General features: G+C 39.2%; 1 protein-coding gene across 14 annotated transcripts in view; it reads right to left on the bottom strand.

Annotated features, from left to right (window-relative positions):
- The window catches only part of DLG1 (discs large MAGUK scaffold protein 1), a 270,543-nt gene that overhangs the window by 86,142 nt on the left and 167,334 nt on the right, over nucleotides 1-17,067 (bottom strand). For all 14 annotated transcript variants that reach the window (XR_001885869.1, XR_001885870.1, XM_017873496.1 and 11 more), the window contains 2 exons: nucleotides 3,807-3,857; nucleotides 1,210-1,334 (listed from right to left, as the gene is read on the bottom strand). Coding sequence is in view for 12 of the 14 variants with exons in the window: in XM_017873496.1 (XP_017728985.1) it covers nucleotides 1,210-1,334; nucleotides 3,807-3,857 (176 nt within the window). In the remaining 2 variants the exon portion in view is untranslated. The remainder of the gene's footprint in view (nucleotides 1-1,209; nucleotides 1,335-3,806; nucleotides 3,858-17,067) is intronic.

The raw sequence follows: 17,067 nt of genomic DNA, 5'->3' as shown, positions 1-17,067 counted from the left end.
CCAGATAGTAAAGAGACAGAGCTGTGATTCAAAGATAAGAAAACTGAGGCTCACATCATGAGTTTAAGGTCACAGAGATAGTGTGAAAACTGAGATAAACTAAAAATAATTTTCTGAGTGCCTATTCCAACCTATATATTAGACATAAAAGAATGAAGTTATTTTTTGAAATTTATATAAGATTAGGTCACTTAATTCAAAAGTTCCACAGGTAAAGAACTTAAAATTTGTCATAGTGTTATGTTTTGTAAAAGTTTAATTTGTTCCTAGTCTTAGCATTTTCCCTAGTTCTGGTCTCTCTGACTGCATGGTATTCCATCAGGAAAAAAAGACGGTCATCTCAAATTGGGTAAAGGGGTAAACAAAATACAATTAAAATATTAAAACTGGTCCGGAGAAGCTTCTATATCTAACAGAATCAGGAAGTAAATGTCTACATTTACATGAATTGTCAAATGATTAATTTTTATATCCATTTGATTTCATCAATATACCATCTGTCATATCCAGTGAGAATTAAAGCTTAGAAATTGAAAAATTGCATAAGGTACCAACATCCTTAAAATAAGATGCTGTTTTTAACAGACTATATAAACTCTTTAGTCCTAAAACTTCAGGCTATTTTAACAACAAACAAGGAAATAGGGAAAATGCCGTAATTTATGACCCCCAAAAAATCAAAGTTTGCAAAATATATCTTCCAAAATGGAACACTACATTTAAACAGAGACAAATGTTATTTTCATCTAGTCAATTAAGAAAATATATTATTTAAAATTTGCACATACTTTAGTCTATGTGGTGTGGGATTCAACTTGGATGTGTGATCCTCTATCCTCCTTATCTTAAATAAGTTTATATACATGTTTCCCAACCAGAGAGGAAATGGAAAATATTTTGTGAGCTATTTGAAAATACAAAGGGAAACTCATGATTTCTATAAATATGCTCACAAACATTTAAACCATCGACCAAATTTATTATTCAAATGTTGTAATATCTAAGATAAAACTGGAGTCCTAAATGAAAACAGGAAAACAACGTTTAGAGCATAATTATCGCATTCATTGACTTGAATGTTGTTAAAGCATTCACCCTATGTCAGTTTTTATGATAATGTCTGTTATTTGTATTTACTCCTTATCCAGTCTGCTTCAAGAAAAATACACAAAGTGGATTCAGCATCACAATGAAAATCGCAAAACATACCGCAATCTTCCATCTTGGGCGGCTGCTCCCCCCGTGATAATTTTGGTAATGAAAATACTTGAGTCATCTCCAATGTGTGGGTTGTCTGTACCTCCTGCAATGCTGAAACCAAGCCCTGAATTTCCCTGAGGACAGAAGAAAAAAAATTGAGACTGAATGTGATTTATCTTTATTGACAGGTTCCTGTCACTGAAGGATGCAGAAACTGTACTAACATAAGGAACACAACAAATAAAGGTATATGGGTGAGTAATATAAAGATTCTAAATTAAATGGACATGTTCTGAAGGAAAGTCCTTTCAGAGGCATTACTGCTGAACAGGTGAGGTTCAAGAAAATATACCAAGGACTTCTGAAGTCTACTCCACAGTTCTTTCTTTAAAAGTATGTGCAACTTGTCGCTGGATTAAGTCACCCATCTGCAGAGGTGTCTATAAGTCTGTTTCTTTTAGACTGCACCTCGGCCATGTTTGGTAGGGCACATCTCTCCGATGAGACAAATGCTGAAGTGATCTTCCTGCTGTTATTTCTGAGCAGGTAAAACACATATATTGTTTTAGCCTTTGAAAAAAGGGGGTGGCGATGGTGCTTTTCTTCTGCTAACCTGACATCGACTTATTTTTAAATGACCGAATTGTAGCTGCTAAGTGACAGCTGCCATCAATCCGTGACATGTTTAACCAATACACCCGATGAAGCAAAAGGCGTTTTTCCAGTTTTTCATACTGAAGTCCAACCTGAGAACACTGGTGAATTTTCCGGACAGCAAAGTAAATTCTGCCAAAGGAGCTCTACTTTTTGCTTGTTTTATGAACCGGAGAAACAAGATTTCTGAATATTTTCTTCACAGAAAGGGTTTGACTGCCACAAAAGCCTTCAAAATAATTGATTTAAGCAATGGTATTAAAAAATGTTTATTTCTGCAAGAATGTTCTAACTGAATTTCAGGCAACTCAAGTAAGTAAATATATGTGGACTTATTATTTAACTGTTAGTATTAAACAGTGTAAACACTCACTCTACCACCATTTGTCTTAAAATTCTATTTTAATAAAAAAATGTTTTTTCAATCTAACTTCATGAATTACCTGAATCTTAAGAACAGTACCAGTGGATTATGGGAGGTTACCAAGTTACTTAGGTACTCAAGTTCTTCAACCAGTGAAAAATACAATGTATAGTCCTGACTATACAAAAGGAATTTAAAAGGCCCTGGGAAAGAATAAAAAATCAATAATATAAAAAGTTAGGAGACAACACAAACTACTATATTAAAATATGTACAGTACATTAATACTGTGCTTACTTGAATGTTGCTTCAGTAGCCACCTAACTTGAAGAGGTGATACGAATTTAAGAAGAAGGCAATAAAGATATACATGTAAGACTCTCTCAGATTTATTTTTCTCAGATTTGATTCCAATATAAACAAATCTAATTATCTAGGATTTTAGTCTAGAATATACACACATTTAGTTACTTAAGAAATCCGCTTGTGTAAAACACTAAATTTTCATAAAATGCGAGCCAGATAAGGTGGCATTACTATTATAACTTACAATAAAAATCGAAAGCAGATACTCTTTTTTTTTTTTTTTTTAGACGGAGTCTCACTCTGTCACCCGGGCTAGAGTGCAGTGATGTGATCTCGGCTCACTGCAACCTCTGCCTCCTGGGTTCAAGCGATTCTCCTGACTCGAGTAGCTGGGATTACAGGTCTGTACCACCACACCCGGCTAATTTTAGTATTTTTAGTAGAGACGGAGTTTTGCCATGTTGGCCAGGCTGGTCTTGAACTTCTAGCCTGAAGTGATTCACCTGCCTCGGCCTCCCAAAGTGCTGGGATTACAGGCGTGAGCCACCGCGCCGGGCCTGAATGCAGACATTCTTAAGGGAAAAAAAACATATCTTAAGAAAATTTACACATCTGAATTACACCCTTAAATTATTTTGACTGGGGGAGTATACCATAATAAGTTTTTAATACAGCTTCTGTCCGTTAGAAGTATGGTTATTTTGCTAGAAAAGAAAATTGATACAATGACCATGTTACTAGTATACCACTTACTTAATACGAACAATATTTCATTATCATATGCATATAAACAATACAAACAAAATTAAAAAGCAAGAAAAATCTGAGAAACTATCATAATCTAGAGGGGTCTAAGGAGACAGGATAACTAAATGTAATGTGGTTTCCTGGATGGGCCTCTGGAAGACAATAACATAAAAAGCAAGGAAACAGAGATTTCGGTTAATAATAATGTATGAATATAGGTATGTTAGTTGAAACAAATGTACTCTAGTAATATAAAATGTTAACAATAGAGGTGGCCGAATACAGGGTAAATGGAAACTCTTGGGACTATCTTTACAACTTCTTTGTAAATCTAAAACTACTTTAAAATAAAAAGTTTATTTAAAAAAATAAGGTTACTAAAGAAAAGACACATGTTTTGAAAATACCTTGGCCAATTTTATGAACTGGGAACTTAGAATAGTTCTGTTTGTGAAAGATCTCCCTTGAATCCTATATGAGAAAACAGTATATTGCAAAGCTCTTTAAAACAACAGATTAAGATAATAGTTTTTACCCTTTCAAGTGTGATTTCTTCATATTCATAATCTGCATCTGTGCCATTAACCTACAGGGGAAAAGAAAAGCAGCTCAGAAACTTAAGAGTGTAAAATCTGAAATGGCAAGACAAAATTTTTGTATGATTTATTAATGAAAACCTGTTAAATGCAACAGTAATCAAATACAATATCTTCATTTTAATAATTCTGGGGAAGAGTTTCAAGGAATGGAAGGATACAAATGTGATGAACGAACTGACAACATTCGTGGTATCATGACTTTCAAATCCAGAATAGGCACATTCAGCTTTTAATAGTTTCGACCTCTGATCCTTCTCTGTCTTGTTCCACGCATCTATCAGTTAGTTGCCAACTGTTCCTGATTTGAACACTTTAATTTTTCTGAAAATCATCGCCTCTTCACTCTCATTTCTGACACCTTTCTTCAGGCCTTGTTAAACCTCCTCTGGAATGCAGTACTGTCTATGCAGTCTGCCTGACTGCTTAGATTAGTATTCCCCGCTGCCCAAATCACTGTGTTTTAAACAGCTGGTTCTTTTTAAAGCCCATAACATACTTCCTCTAAAACTTTCAAAACTCTCTCTTCCTAGAAATAGCCACACTCTAGGGCTTGGTAATCACGTCTCTGAAGAACTGACCTCAATGTACCACTCACCTTCATTCTTCACCTCTTCATAAACCTTACACACCATCCAGTCTGAATGACTCGCTCTATTACACATCCTACAATTTTCCACCTCGACATCTGGAACTTTTGTGCTTCCTCGGTCACAAATTTCATTTACATGTTTTATGTCAGAATCAGAGTCACCATTCAAGGTATCTTGGTCACAATTTATCTCCCTACAATTTATTTCCTAGTCTCTGCTCAAAGAAGTTAACTCCTACAGTAAAAGCCACTGGTGAAACAAGTCCCTGGAATCAGATGAACATGGGTTTGAATCCTTGCTTTAAAATTTATCACGATATGAGGCTGGGCAAAACTCTAGCTAAATCAAATGGGGACTGTGGTAAATTCTACTTCTGAAGATGGCTCCCATCCTCCATTCCAGACATTCTTTTGCAATATGACTCAATCACCCTACCATCAGTAGGAGTCTCTTTCCCCTCCCATTAGATCTAGGCAAGTCCTGTGACTAGCTTTGACTAAAAATAAATGTGGCACAAACGATGCCGTGTGATTTCAGAGACTAGGTCATCTGATGCCTGGTAGTATTTGCCTTTGCTTGGAATGTATTTTCTTTAGAACCCAGCAGCTATAACATAAGGAAAACTCAAGCAGCCTACAGGGAGATCTAAACAACGGAGAACCAAAACCCTTGGCCCAGAACTCCAGCTACACTTCTAATCAGCAGTCAGCACCAACTATCAGCCACGTGAATAAGGCTGTTTGGACCTCCCAGCCTTGTCCAGTGCCTTAACCCACACCATGTAAAGCACAGTCATCCAGTTCATTATGAGAAAACATGAACTGTTGTTCTTTTAAGCCGCTAAGCTTCAGGGTAGTTTGTTATGGCTACCCAGGCTGGAATGCACTGGCATAATCATAGCTCGTTGTGGCCTCAAACTCCTGTCTTCAAGTGATCCTCCTGCCTTAGCCTCTTGACTAGCTGAGACTACAGGCACATGCCACCATGCCTGGCTAAGTTTATTTTTATCTGTTTTTCATAGAGATGGGGTCTATGTTGCCCAGGTGCTCGCTTCTGTGCTCTGTCTCACACACACACACACACACACACACACACACACACCACACACACGTAAAATTTCTTTATCTCAGCTTAGGAGGAGTAACTTCAAGAGATGTGTTGATCATGTCTGTGCATCTAGAGTATAGGAGGGTTACACGTGTATACCACACCCACTTGACTGGAAGTCCTCTGTTACGAGTAAAATTTTTATTTGCTGCAATATCTCCTTTCTTATTCTAAAGGTCATTTGTATCATCTTGTTTCTTGCTCAAGACCTGCTAAAAATCTATCAGTCTTTATTGAAAAGTAGTTTTGACGTTATTGATGAAACTATTACATTTCATGGTATTACTTTGTTTTTAACAATTCCTTATTCCTTTGATTTTCTAAAAAAGATTTTTGAGTTGAATGCTCAATTTATGCTTACTCTATTCTGCTTTTAAAAGCCTCAAAGTTTACAAATTTTCCTTGGCATATGGATTAGGCCAAATCCCATAACTGCTAGCTGCACTGGACTCCATTTTTGTTCATTTGTTTATTTCTAAATCATCTAAAATTTTATTTTGGAAAACATTTCCAAATGAGTGTGCTCATATGGCCCTTTTGGCATTGATGTAAAATTCTGATTTCTGCCTCCAGGAATCTTAGATTTTTCACCTCTAAGTCTCCTCACAAGGTAGGAGCTCAGTAAATGTTCCTGGTGCTTAATTTAATGCCAATTCATCACACAGGTTTCTAAGCAGCACAGAAGGAGGGTCTTTTAGGTAGCACTGAGTACTTTTTAAAAGGTGAAACATGAGGCGGCCATACAGACCACCAGTAACTTTATTCCTTAATCCTCAATTGTTTGGAACTCTGATAATTTCAAACACCGAGACAATTCTATAACATTAAACATACACTAAAGCTTCTAAGGGCCAAGAGTATATTATCAAAAACATATTTGTGTGTGTGTGTGTGTGTGTGTGATGAGAAAATTTACAATCTACTCTCAGGAATTTTCAAGTGTACAATACACTGTTACTAACTCTAGCTGCCACTTTATACAACACATCTTGTGAAGTTACTTCTCGTAAATGGAAATTTTGTATCATTTGACCACCATTTTCTCAATCCCTCCCCACCATCCCCAGGTAACCACCACTCTACTCTCTGCTTTGAGTTTGACTTTTTCACATTTGATCGTGCAGTATTTGCCTTTCTGTGCCTGGTTTATTTCACTTAACATGTCATCCACGTTCATCCATGTTGTCACAAATGACGGAATTTCCTTCTTTTTAAAGGCAGAAGAGTACCCCGCTCTGTATACACCACATCTTCTTCACCTACTTCATGGGCCAACAGACACTTAGGCGGTTTCCGTGTCTTGGCAACTGTGACTAATGCCGCAATGAGCACTGGAGTCAGGTATCTCTCTATGTATTGATTTTCTTTCCTGTGGATGTGTACTCAGAAGTGGGGTTGCTGATCACATGGTAGTTCTATTTTTAATTTCTGAAGAGCCTCCACACTGTTTTCCACAACGGCTGTACTAATTTACATTCCCACCAACAGTATAGAAAGGTTCCCTGTTCTCTATACCACTGCCAAGACTGATCTTTTTTCTAACAGCCATCCTAATGGGTGTGAACTGGTATCTCACTGTGGTTTTAATATGCATTTTCCTGATGATTGGTGATGTTAAGCATTTTTAAATATACTTGCTGGACATTTAGTCTTTTTGTGTGTATGCAATGTCCTTTCAGATCCTTTGTCCATTTTTAAAAATGGGTTATTTGTTTTCTTGCTATTTACTTATATTTTTAACTTTGTTGCCCAGCCTGGAGTGCAGTGGTGTGATCACAGCTCACTGCAGCCTTTAACTCCTGGGCTCAAGCAATCCTTCCACCTCGGCCTTGTGAGTAGCTAGGACTACGGGTATGTGCCATCGCACTCGGTTAATTTTTAAAATTTTTTTCTGGAGACAAGGTCTCATTACATTGCCCACGCTGGTCTCAAACTCCTGAGATCAAGTGATCCTCCCACTTTGGCCTCCCAAGGGCTGGGATAATGGGCATGAGCCACCAGGCCTGACAATGTTTTCTTGCTATTGATTTGAGTTCCTTATCAATTTTTTATTAACCCCTTGTCAGACTTAGAGTTCACAAATATTTTCTCCCATTCTGTAGGCTCTCTCTTCACTCTGTTGATTATTGCTTTTGCTGGGCAGAAGCTTGCTGCAATCCCATTTGCTCATTTTGTTTTCACTGCCTATGCTTCTGGGTTTCAAAATATCTGCTCAGTCCAATGTCAAGAAGCTTTTCCCTTATGTTTTCTTTCTTTCTTTCTTTTTTTTTTTTTGAGATGGAGTCTCACCCTGTCATCCAGGCTGGAGTGCAGTGGTGTGATCTGGGTTCACCACAAACTCCACCTCCTGGGTTCAAGCGATTCTCCTGCCTCAGCCTCCCAAGTAGCTGGGATCACAGGTGGACACTGCCATGCTTGGCTAATTTTTGTATTTTTAGTAGAGACAGGGTTTCACCATATTGGCCAGGCTGGTCTCGAACTCCTTACTTCAGGTGATCTGCCCACCTCGGCCTCCCAAAGTGCTGGGATTACAGGCGTGAGCCTCCATGCCCCACTGCTTTTCCCCGATGTTTTCTTTCAGTAGTTTTACAAAGTCAGTTAACATTTAAACCCTGAATCCATTTCAAGTTGATTTTTATATACTATATATAAAATATATACCTATATTTTATATAGGTACAAGATAAGGGTCCAATTTCATTCTTCTGCATGTGGATAGCCAGGTACTTGTAATACCATATATTGAAGAAACTGTCCTTTCCCCAATATGTGCCCTTGCCATTTTTGTTGAAGATCAGTTTACCATAAATGTGTAGATTAATTTCTGAGCTCTCAATTCTACTTCATTGCACGGGTCTGTTTTTGTGCCAGTACCATGCTGTTTTTATTACTACAGCTCTGCGGCAGATTCTGAGATCAGGCAGTATGATGCCTTAAACTTTGTTCTTTTTGTTCAAGATTGCTTTCGCTATTTGGGGTCTTTTGTGGTTCCATTTGAATTTTAGAAGCATATTTTCTACTTTTACGAAAACTATCACTGAAATCTTGAAAGGGACTACACTGAATCTATAGATCGTTTTGGGTGGTTTGACTGTTTCAACAATATTAACCTCACAACCATGAAATGGGGTATCTTTCCATTTATCTGTGTTTTCTTCAATTTTATTCATCAATGTTTTATAGTTTTCACTGTACAGATATTTTACCTTTGGCTAAATTTATTCCTATGCATTTTATTTTATATTTTTTGGTGCTATTGTAAATGGCATGAAATGAAAAGGAGACATTAAAACTGTTACCACAGAAACACAAAAGATCATAAGAAACTACTATGAACAATTATATGCCAACAAACGATAACCAAGAAGGAAGACAATTTTCTAGAAATATAAAACTACTTAGACTGAATTATGAAAAAACAGAAATTCTGAATAGAACATTACTAGTCTGATTATCAGTAATCTAAGATCTTCTATCAAAGAAAAGCCCATAGTGTGATGGGTTCATGACTGAATTCTACCAAACATTTAAAGAAGAACTAATACCAATCCTTCTCAAACTCTCCCCAGAAACTGAATAGGAAATACCAAACGCTTCTCAAATTCATTTTACAAGGCCAGAATTGCCCTGATACCAAAGCCAAACAAGAATACTATAAGAAAAGAATATTTCGGGCTGATATAACTGATAAACATAGATTTAAAAATCCTCAACAAAATACTGGCAATTCAAAGCACATTAAAAGGATCATTCACCATAATCAAGTGAGATTTAACCCGGGGAGGTAATGATGGTTCAACAAATGAACATCAACAAACGTGATATACCACATTAACAGAATGAAATTTAAATTTTAAATTTTATTAAATTTTGGCTGGGTGCAGTGGCTCATGCCTGTAATCCCAGCACTTTGGGAGGCTGAGACAGGCAGATCACCTGAGGTTAGGAGTTTGAGACCAGCCTGGCCAACATGGCGAAATTCCGTTTCTACCAAGAATACAAAAATTAGATGGGCGTGGTGGCGAGTGCCTGTCATCCCAGCTGTTCAGGAGGCTAAGGCAGGAGAATCACTTGAACCCGGAAAACAAAGGTTGCAATGAGCTGAGATGGCACCACTGCACTCCAGCCTGGGCAACAAAAGCAAAACTCTGTCTTACACACACAGACACAGAATTGTTAAATTTTAATCAATTTAAACAGCAACATGGGGCTCGTGGCTACTTTACTGGATGGCACAGCTCCAGCCCAATCATTCTGTTAAGCCCATCTTTGTGCTCTCAAAACTCAAGCATACAGTCTCTTTCTTTTGCTTTCTCCCTCCTCTCCCTCTCCTACCCCTCCCACCTCTCCCCCACCCCCACATCCATTTTTGGGGGCTGTGATTGGTATGACACCAAATTTACAGATTAGTCTGGGGAAAATGAAGATCTTTACATTATTTTCCTGCTCAGGACCATTAACTGTTCTCCACTTAAGTACTCTTTCATGCCACTCAGTAAAGTTTCACAGTTTTCTTACTACACACTATGTATTTCATTTTTAGCTGATTGATAGACATTTCACATTTTTATTAATACAGTTAATGGATTCACATTTCCAACTGGTTGTTGCTGGTATAATAAAATAACATTTACTGTTTAACTTTTAAATTGTACGAGTTTATCTTTTTAGTATAATTAAAGGCTTCTGTATAGCCTTACAACTTTAGCCTTTATTTATAGGTACATATAGGTCATAATGAAGTAGAGAAAAATTTATGACAGATATTCTCAGTCCTTTACTGGCCCAAGAATTTTAAGTTTCTAATCATTTTAACACTAATATATCCAAACAGGACAAATCCTATTACATTAAAGTTATAAGACTTGTCCATGGAAAGATAAAAAAGAAGCCTAATTTACTAATTCCTTATGTTTAGGTTCAATTCAATAATACTTTTCTAACTACAGAGTAATATATCAAAATCCAATATTTTATCAATATTTATATGACTCATGGTTAATAATAATGCGTAATCACAGGCAATTAAAAACCTCAAAGCTGGCTGGATGCAGCGGCTCACGCCTATAATTCCAGCAGTTTGGGAGGCCGAGGTGTGTGGATCACTTGAGGCCAGGAGTTTGAGACCAGCCTGGCCAACACAGTGGAACCCCATCTCTACTAAAAATAGAAAAAATTGGCTGGGTATGGTGGTGCATGGCTTGTAATCTCAGATACTCAGGAGGCTGAAGCATGGGAATCATTTGAACTCCAAAGGTGGAGGTTGTAGTGAGCCAAGATCGAGCCACTATACTCCAGCCTGGGCAACAGAGCAAGATTCTTATCTCAAAAACACAAAAAACCCTCAAAGCCTATACCATCACAAAGCAAAACTCTAAAACTAAAATGTACTGGAAAAGAAGATGTACTTTCTAATGAAAAATTAACATAACCAAATATGAAATAATAGCCCTCAAAGAGCTTACTTAAAAGTGTTTCCTAAATAATGAATTTAGGTCACTTAAAAAATATTGTAGCTATAAATTATATTACATGTGGAAAAACTGAAGCTTTTATTATGTAATAAACCTACCAAAGTTCAATGGAGTGAATTTTTCTAACTTCAGTCTTCATGTTTTGTCTCAAGGAAAATAAAGATAGGGGAATAGATTGGCACTTTTTTAACAGATTACTTCATTTCCTGCTCTTTACTGGATCCAGTAAGAACTCAAATTTGTGTGTAATTTTGCCTTCTTTCGATGTTTTTACTACTTAAGGATAGAACAGGATGGAGAATCAAACCCAAAGCCAATGAAATTATAGTATCAATGAATACTTAAAATTGCATATAATATATCACAATGGCAAAACACTGAAAGTTTTCCCTTAATAATCAGGAACACAACAAGGATGCTTGCTTTCACTACTTCCATTAAATACGGTAATAGAGGTGTTAGCCAGGGGAATTACAGGCAAGAAAGAGAAAACGCATTCAGAAGTTGGTGAAGGATAAAGATGACAGATGGGGGCAGGATTAGCTTGCAGCTCCTGCTTGGATGGACAGAGCAGTTGTGGACACTCACGTCGTGAACTTTTGCTCCAAGAACTACCGCAGGAACATACCAGAAAAGCCAAGATAATCCACAGAGCCACTAGATCGCCACTGCAGGCTCCTTGAGACACTGAAAAACTGTGAGTCTCCTTGCTTTCTTGGCGGGCAGGCTCACGGTCTGGGGCAAGTGCTCAGCCCTGGTCACCTGCCGCCAGGAAATAGACTTGGTGCTGTTGAGGAGGCACGGTGGGAGTGAGACAGGCCCTTAGGGCTGTGGGCTGTGCGGGAGCAAGGTGAGGCCTGTGACTACCAGCTTTCCCCCATTTCCCTGGTGACCTGCATGTCTCAGCAGAGGCAGCCATAAAAGGCAGCCACAATCCCCCTGGTAACGAAACTCCATTGTCCTGGGAACCACATCCCCATCCCCCACAGGAGCTGCAGCAAGCCCCATCCAAGAAGAGTCTGAGCTCAGATATGTCTATCCCTGTCCCAACCTGGTGGTCTTTCTCTACCAGCCCTGGTATCCCTGCCCCCTGGTGGTCTTTCTCTACCAGCCCTGGTAGCCAAAGACAAAGGTCACAATCTCTTGGGAGTTCTATGGCCCTGCCCACTGCCTGAGAAACCTGAAAACTTAACCAGGCGTCCCTATGGCAAGTTTGCATCCTCCCTACAGTACTGCAGCTGATGCACTCTTGACAGTGCCACCTCCTGGCTGGAGGACAACCAACACAAAACCAGCGCACCCAACAAAAATACAACCACAGACCCTCAGAGAGTCCACTTCATTTCCCTGCTCCCTCCACCACAGCAGGTGCTGGTATCCATGACTGAAAGACCTGATGATGGATCACACATCACAGGACTCTTTGCAGACACTCCCCAGTACCAGCCTGGAGCCTAGTAGATCTGCTGGGTGGCAGACTCAGAAGAGTAAACACAGTCACTGTAGTTTGGCTCTCAGGAAGCCCCATTCCTAGGGGAGGGGGGAGAACACCACATCAAGAGAGCACCTGTGGACAAAAGAATCTCAACAGCAGCCCTTGAGTTCCCTCTGACACAGTCTACTCAAATGAGAAGGAACCAGAAAAACAATTCTGGTAATAAAACAATACAGGGTTCTTTAACACCCCCAAAAGATCACACCAGCTCACCAGCGATGCATCCAAACCAAGACAAAATCTCTGCATTGCCAGAAAAAGAATTCAGAAGGTCGAATATTAAGTTCATCATGGAGGCACCAGAGAAAGGTGAAGTCCAATTTAAAGAAATCAAAAACATGACACAGGATATGAAAAGAAAAATCTTCAGTGAAATAGGCAGCATAAATAAAATCAATCACCACTTCCGGAAATCAAGGACACACTTAGAGAAATGCAAAACGCACTGAAAAGTCTCAGCAACAGAATGAAACAAACAGAAGAAAGAACTTCGGAGCTTGAGGACAAGGCATCGAATTAATCCATCAAAGACAAAGACAAAGAATTTAAAAAATGAAGAGGCCGGGCGCGGTGGCTCACGCCTGGAATCCCAGCACTTTGGGAGGCCGAGGCGGGCGGATCACGAGGTCAGGAGATCGAGACCATCCTGGCTAACATGGTGAAACCCCGTCTCTACTAAAAACACAAAAAACTAGCCGGGCAAGGTGGCGGGCGCCTGTGGTCCCAGCTACTCGGGAGGCCGAGGCAGGAGAATGACCCCGGGAGGCGGGGCTTGCACTGAGCCCAGATTGCACCACTGCACTCCAGTCCGGGCGACAGGGCAAGACTCCGTCTCAAAAAAAAAAAAAAGAAGAAGAAGAAAGCCTCCAAGAAGTTTGGGATTATGCTAAACACCCAAAACTAAGAATAATCGGTGTTCCCGAGGAAGAAGAGAAACCTAACAGTTTGGAAAACATATTTGAGAAAATAATGGAGGAAAACTTTCCTGGCCTTGCCAGAGATCTAGACATCCAAATACAAGAGGCTCAAAGAACATCTGAGAAATTCATCACAAAAAGATCATCGCCTAGGCACACAGTCTATTTAAAGTCAAGACAAAGGAAATAATCCTAAGAGCTGTGAGGCAAAAGCACCAGGTAACCTATAAAGGAAAATCTACCAGATTAACAGCAGATTTCTCAGCAGAAACCCTACAAGCTAGAAGGGACTGGGGTCCTATCTTTAGCTTCCTTAAAACAATTATCAGCCAAGAATTTTGCATCCAGCAAAACTAAGCTTTATAAACGATAGTCTTTTCCAGACAAAAAAAGGCTGAGAGAATTCGCCACTACCAAGCCAGCACTGTAAGAACTGCTAAAAGGAGTTCTAAATCTTGAAACAAATCCTCGAAATACATCAAAACAGAACTTCTCTAAAGCATAAATCTCACAGGACCTATATAACAATAACACAATGAAAACAAAACAAAACAACAACAACAACAAAACCAAAGGCATTCAGGCAACAAATAGCACAATGAACGGTACCTCACATCTCAGCACTCATGTTGAAGGTAAATGGCCTAAATGCTCCACTTAAAAGACACAGAATGGCTGGGCGCGGTGGCGGGCACCTGTAGTCCCAGCTACATGGGAGGTTGAGGCAGGAGAATGGCATGAACCCAGGAGGCGGAGCTTGCAATGAGCCAAGATCACGCCACTGCACTCCAGCCTGGGCGACAGTGCGAGACTCCGTCTCAAAAAAAAAGATACAGAATGGATAAGAATTCACCAACCAAATTTCTGCTATCTTCAAGAGATTCACCTAACTCCTGAGGACTCAAATAAACTTAAGGTAAATGGGTGAAAAAAGATACTCCATGCAAATGGACACCAAAAGCGAGCAGCAGTAGCTATTCTTTCATCAGACAAAACAAACTTTAAAGCAACAGCAGTTAAAAAAGACAAAGAAGGACATTATATAATGATAAAAGGATTAGTCCAACGATCAGATCCTAAATACATATGCATCTAACACTGGAGCCCTCAAATTCGTAATTACTACTAGACCTAAGAAATGAGATAGATGGCAATACAATAATAGTGTGGGACTTTGAATATTCCAATACTCCACTGACAGCACTAGACAGGTCATTAAGACCGAAAGTCAATAAAGAAACAATGGACTTAAACTATACCCTAAAACAAATGGACTTAACAGATATTTACAGAATATTCTATCCAACAACTGCAGAATATACATTCTGTTCATCAGCACATGGAACATTCTCCAAGACAGACTATACGAGAGGCCACAAAACAAATCTCGGTAAATTTAAGAAAAATCAAAACTATATCAACTGTACTGTCTCTGACCACAGTGGAATAAAACGGAAAATCAACTCCAAAAGGAATCCTCGAAACTACGTAAATACATGGAAATTAAACAACCTGCTACTGAATGACTGTTCAGTCAGCAACGAAATCAAGATGGAAATTAAGATTCTTTGAACTGGATAACAGTGACACAACCTATCAAAACCTCTGGGATACAGCAAAAGTAGTGCTAAGAGTAAAGTTCATAGCACTAAATGCCTACATCAGAAAGTCTGAAAGAGCACAAAGAGACAATCTAAGGTTACAACCAAAGGAACTGGAGAAACACAAACAATCCAAACCCGAACCCAGCAGAAGAAAAGAAGTGACGGAGATCAGAGCAGAACTAAATGAAATTGAAACAAACAACACAAAAGACAAATAAAACAAAAAGCTAGATCTTTGAAAAGGTACATAAAATTGACAGACCATTAGCGAGATTAACCACGAAAAGGAGAGATGATCCAAATGGCCGGCGTGGTGGCTCACGCCTGTAATCCCAGCACTTTGGGAGGCTGAGGTGGGTGGATCACTTGAGGTCAGGAGTTCGAGATCAGTCTGGCCAACATGGTGAAACCCCATTTCTACTAAAAATACAAAAATTAGCTGGGTGTGGTGGCGTGCACCTGTGATCCCAGCTACTCGGGTGACTGAGGCAGAAGCATTGCTTGAACCCAGGAGGTAGAGGCGGCAGTGACCCGAGATTGTGCCACAGCCTGAGTGACAGAGCGAGACTCCATCTCAAAGTAAAAGATCCAAACAAGCTGAATGAGCAATGAAATAGGAGATAATACAACCAATGCCACAGAAATACGAAAGATTATTCAAAGCTACTATGAACACCTTTACATGCATAAACTAGAAGACCTTGAGACGGATAAATTCCTGGAAATATACAACCTTCCTAGATTAAACCAGGAAGAAATAGAAACTCTGAACAGACCAATAACAAGCAGTGAGATTGAAATGGTAATTAAGAAATTGCCAATGAACAAAAAAGTCCAGCACAAGACAGATGCACAGCTGAATTCTGTCAGACATTCAAAGAAGAAATGGTACCAATCCTATTGACAATATTCAAAAAGATAGAGAAAAAGGGAATCCTCCCTAAATCATTCTATGAAGCCAGTGTAACACTAATACCAAAACCAGGGAATGATCTAACAAAAAAAGAAAACTACAGACACATATCCCCAATTAACACAGATACAAAAATCCTCAACCGCATATCAAGAGAATCCACCATGATCAAGTGGGTTTCATATCAGGGATGCAGGGATGGTTTAACATACCTAAGTCAATAAATGTGATATACCACATAAACAGATTTAAAACAAAATCACATGATCATCTCAATAGATGCAGAAAAAGTATTTGACAAAATCCAGCATCCCTTTATAATTAAAACCCTCAGTAAAATCAGCACAGAAGGGACAAACCTTAAGATAATAAAAGCCACCTACGACAAACCCACAGCCAACATTATATTGAATGGGGAGAATTTAAAAGCATTCCCCCTGAGAAGTGGAAAAAGACAAGGATGCCCACTTTCACCACTTCTACTCAACACAGTACTGGAAGTCCTAGCCAGAGCAATCAGACGAGAGAGAGAAAGAAAGAAGGGCACCCAAATTGGTACAGAGGAAGACAAAAGATTGCTGTTTGCTGCTGATATAATCGCATACCTAGAAAACCCTAAAGACTCATCCAAAAACCTCCTAGAACTGGTAAGTGAATTCAGCAAAGTTTCAGGATACAAAATTAATGTGCACAAATCAGTACCTCTGCTATATACCAACAGTGACCAAACTGAGAAACAAATCAAGAACTCAACCCTAGGCCGGGCACTGTGGCCCACACCTGTAATACCAGCCCTCTGGGAGGCCAAGGCGGGTGGATCACTGGAGGTCAGAAGTTCAAGACCAGCCTGACCAACATGGCGAAACCCTGTCTTTATTAAAAATACAAAAATTAGCTGGGCGTGGTGGTGCATGCCTGTAATCCCAGCTACTTGGGGCAGGGGCTAGGGGGTGGGGGCTGAGACAGGAGAAGCACTTGAATCCAGGAGGCGAAGGTTGCAGTAAGCTGTTGTGCTACTGTACTCCAGTATGGGCAACAGAGTGAGACACTGTCTCAAAAAAATAAATACATAAAATAAAATAAAAACAAAAATTACT

The sequence above is a fragment of the Rhinopithecus bieti genome, unplaced genomic scaffold (genome assembly GCF_001698545.2).
Source record: "Rhinopithecus bieti isolate Rb0 unplaced genomic scaffold, ASM169854v2 scaffold_5626, whole genome shotgun sequence".
Classification (NCBI taxonomy): Eukaryota; Metazoa; Chordata; class Mammalia; order Primates; family Cercopithecidae; genus Rhinopithecus; species Rhinopithecus bieti.
The sequence above is the reverse complement of the archived record's forward strand: the minus strand, read 5'-3'. Positions and strand labels throughout refer to the sequence as shown.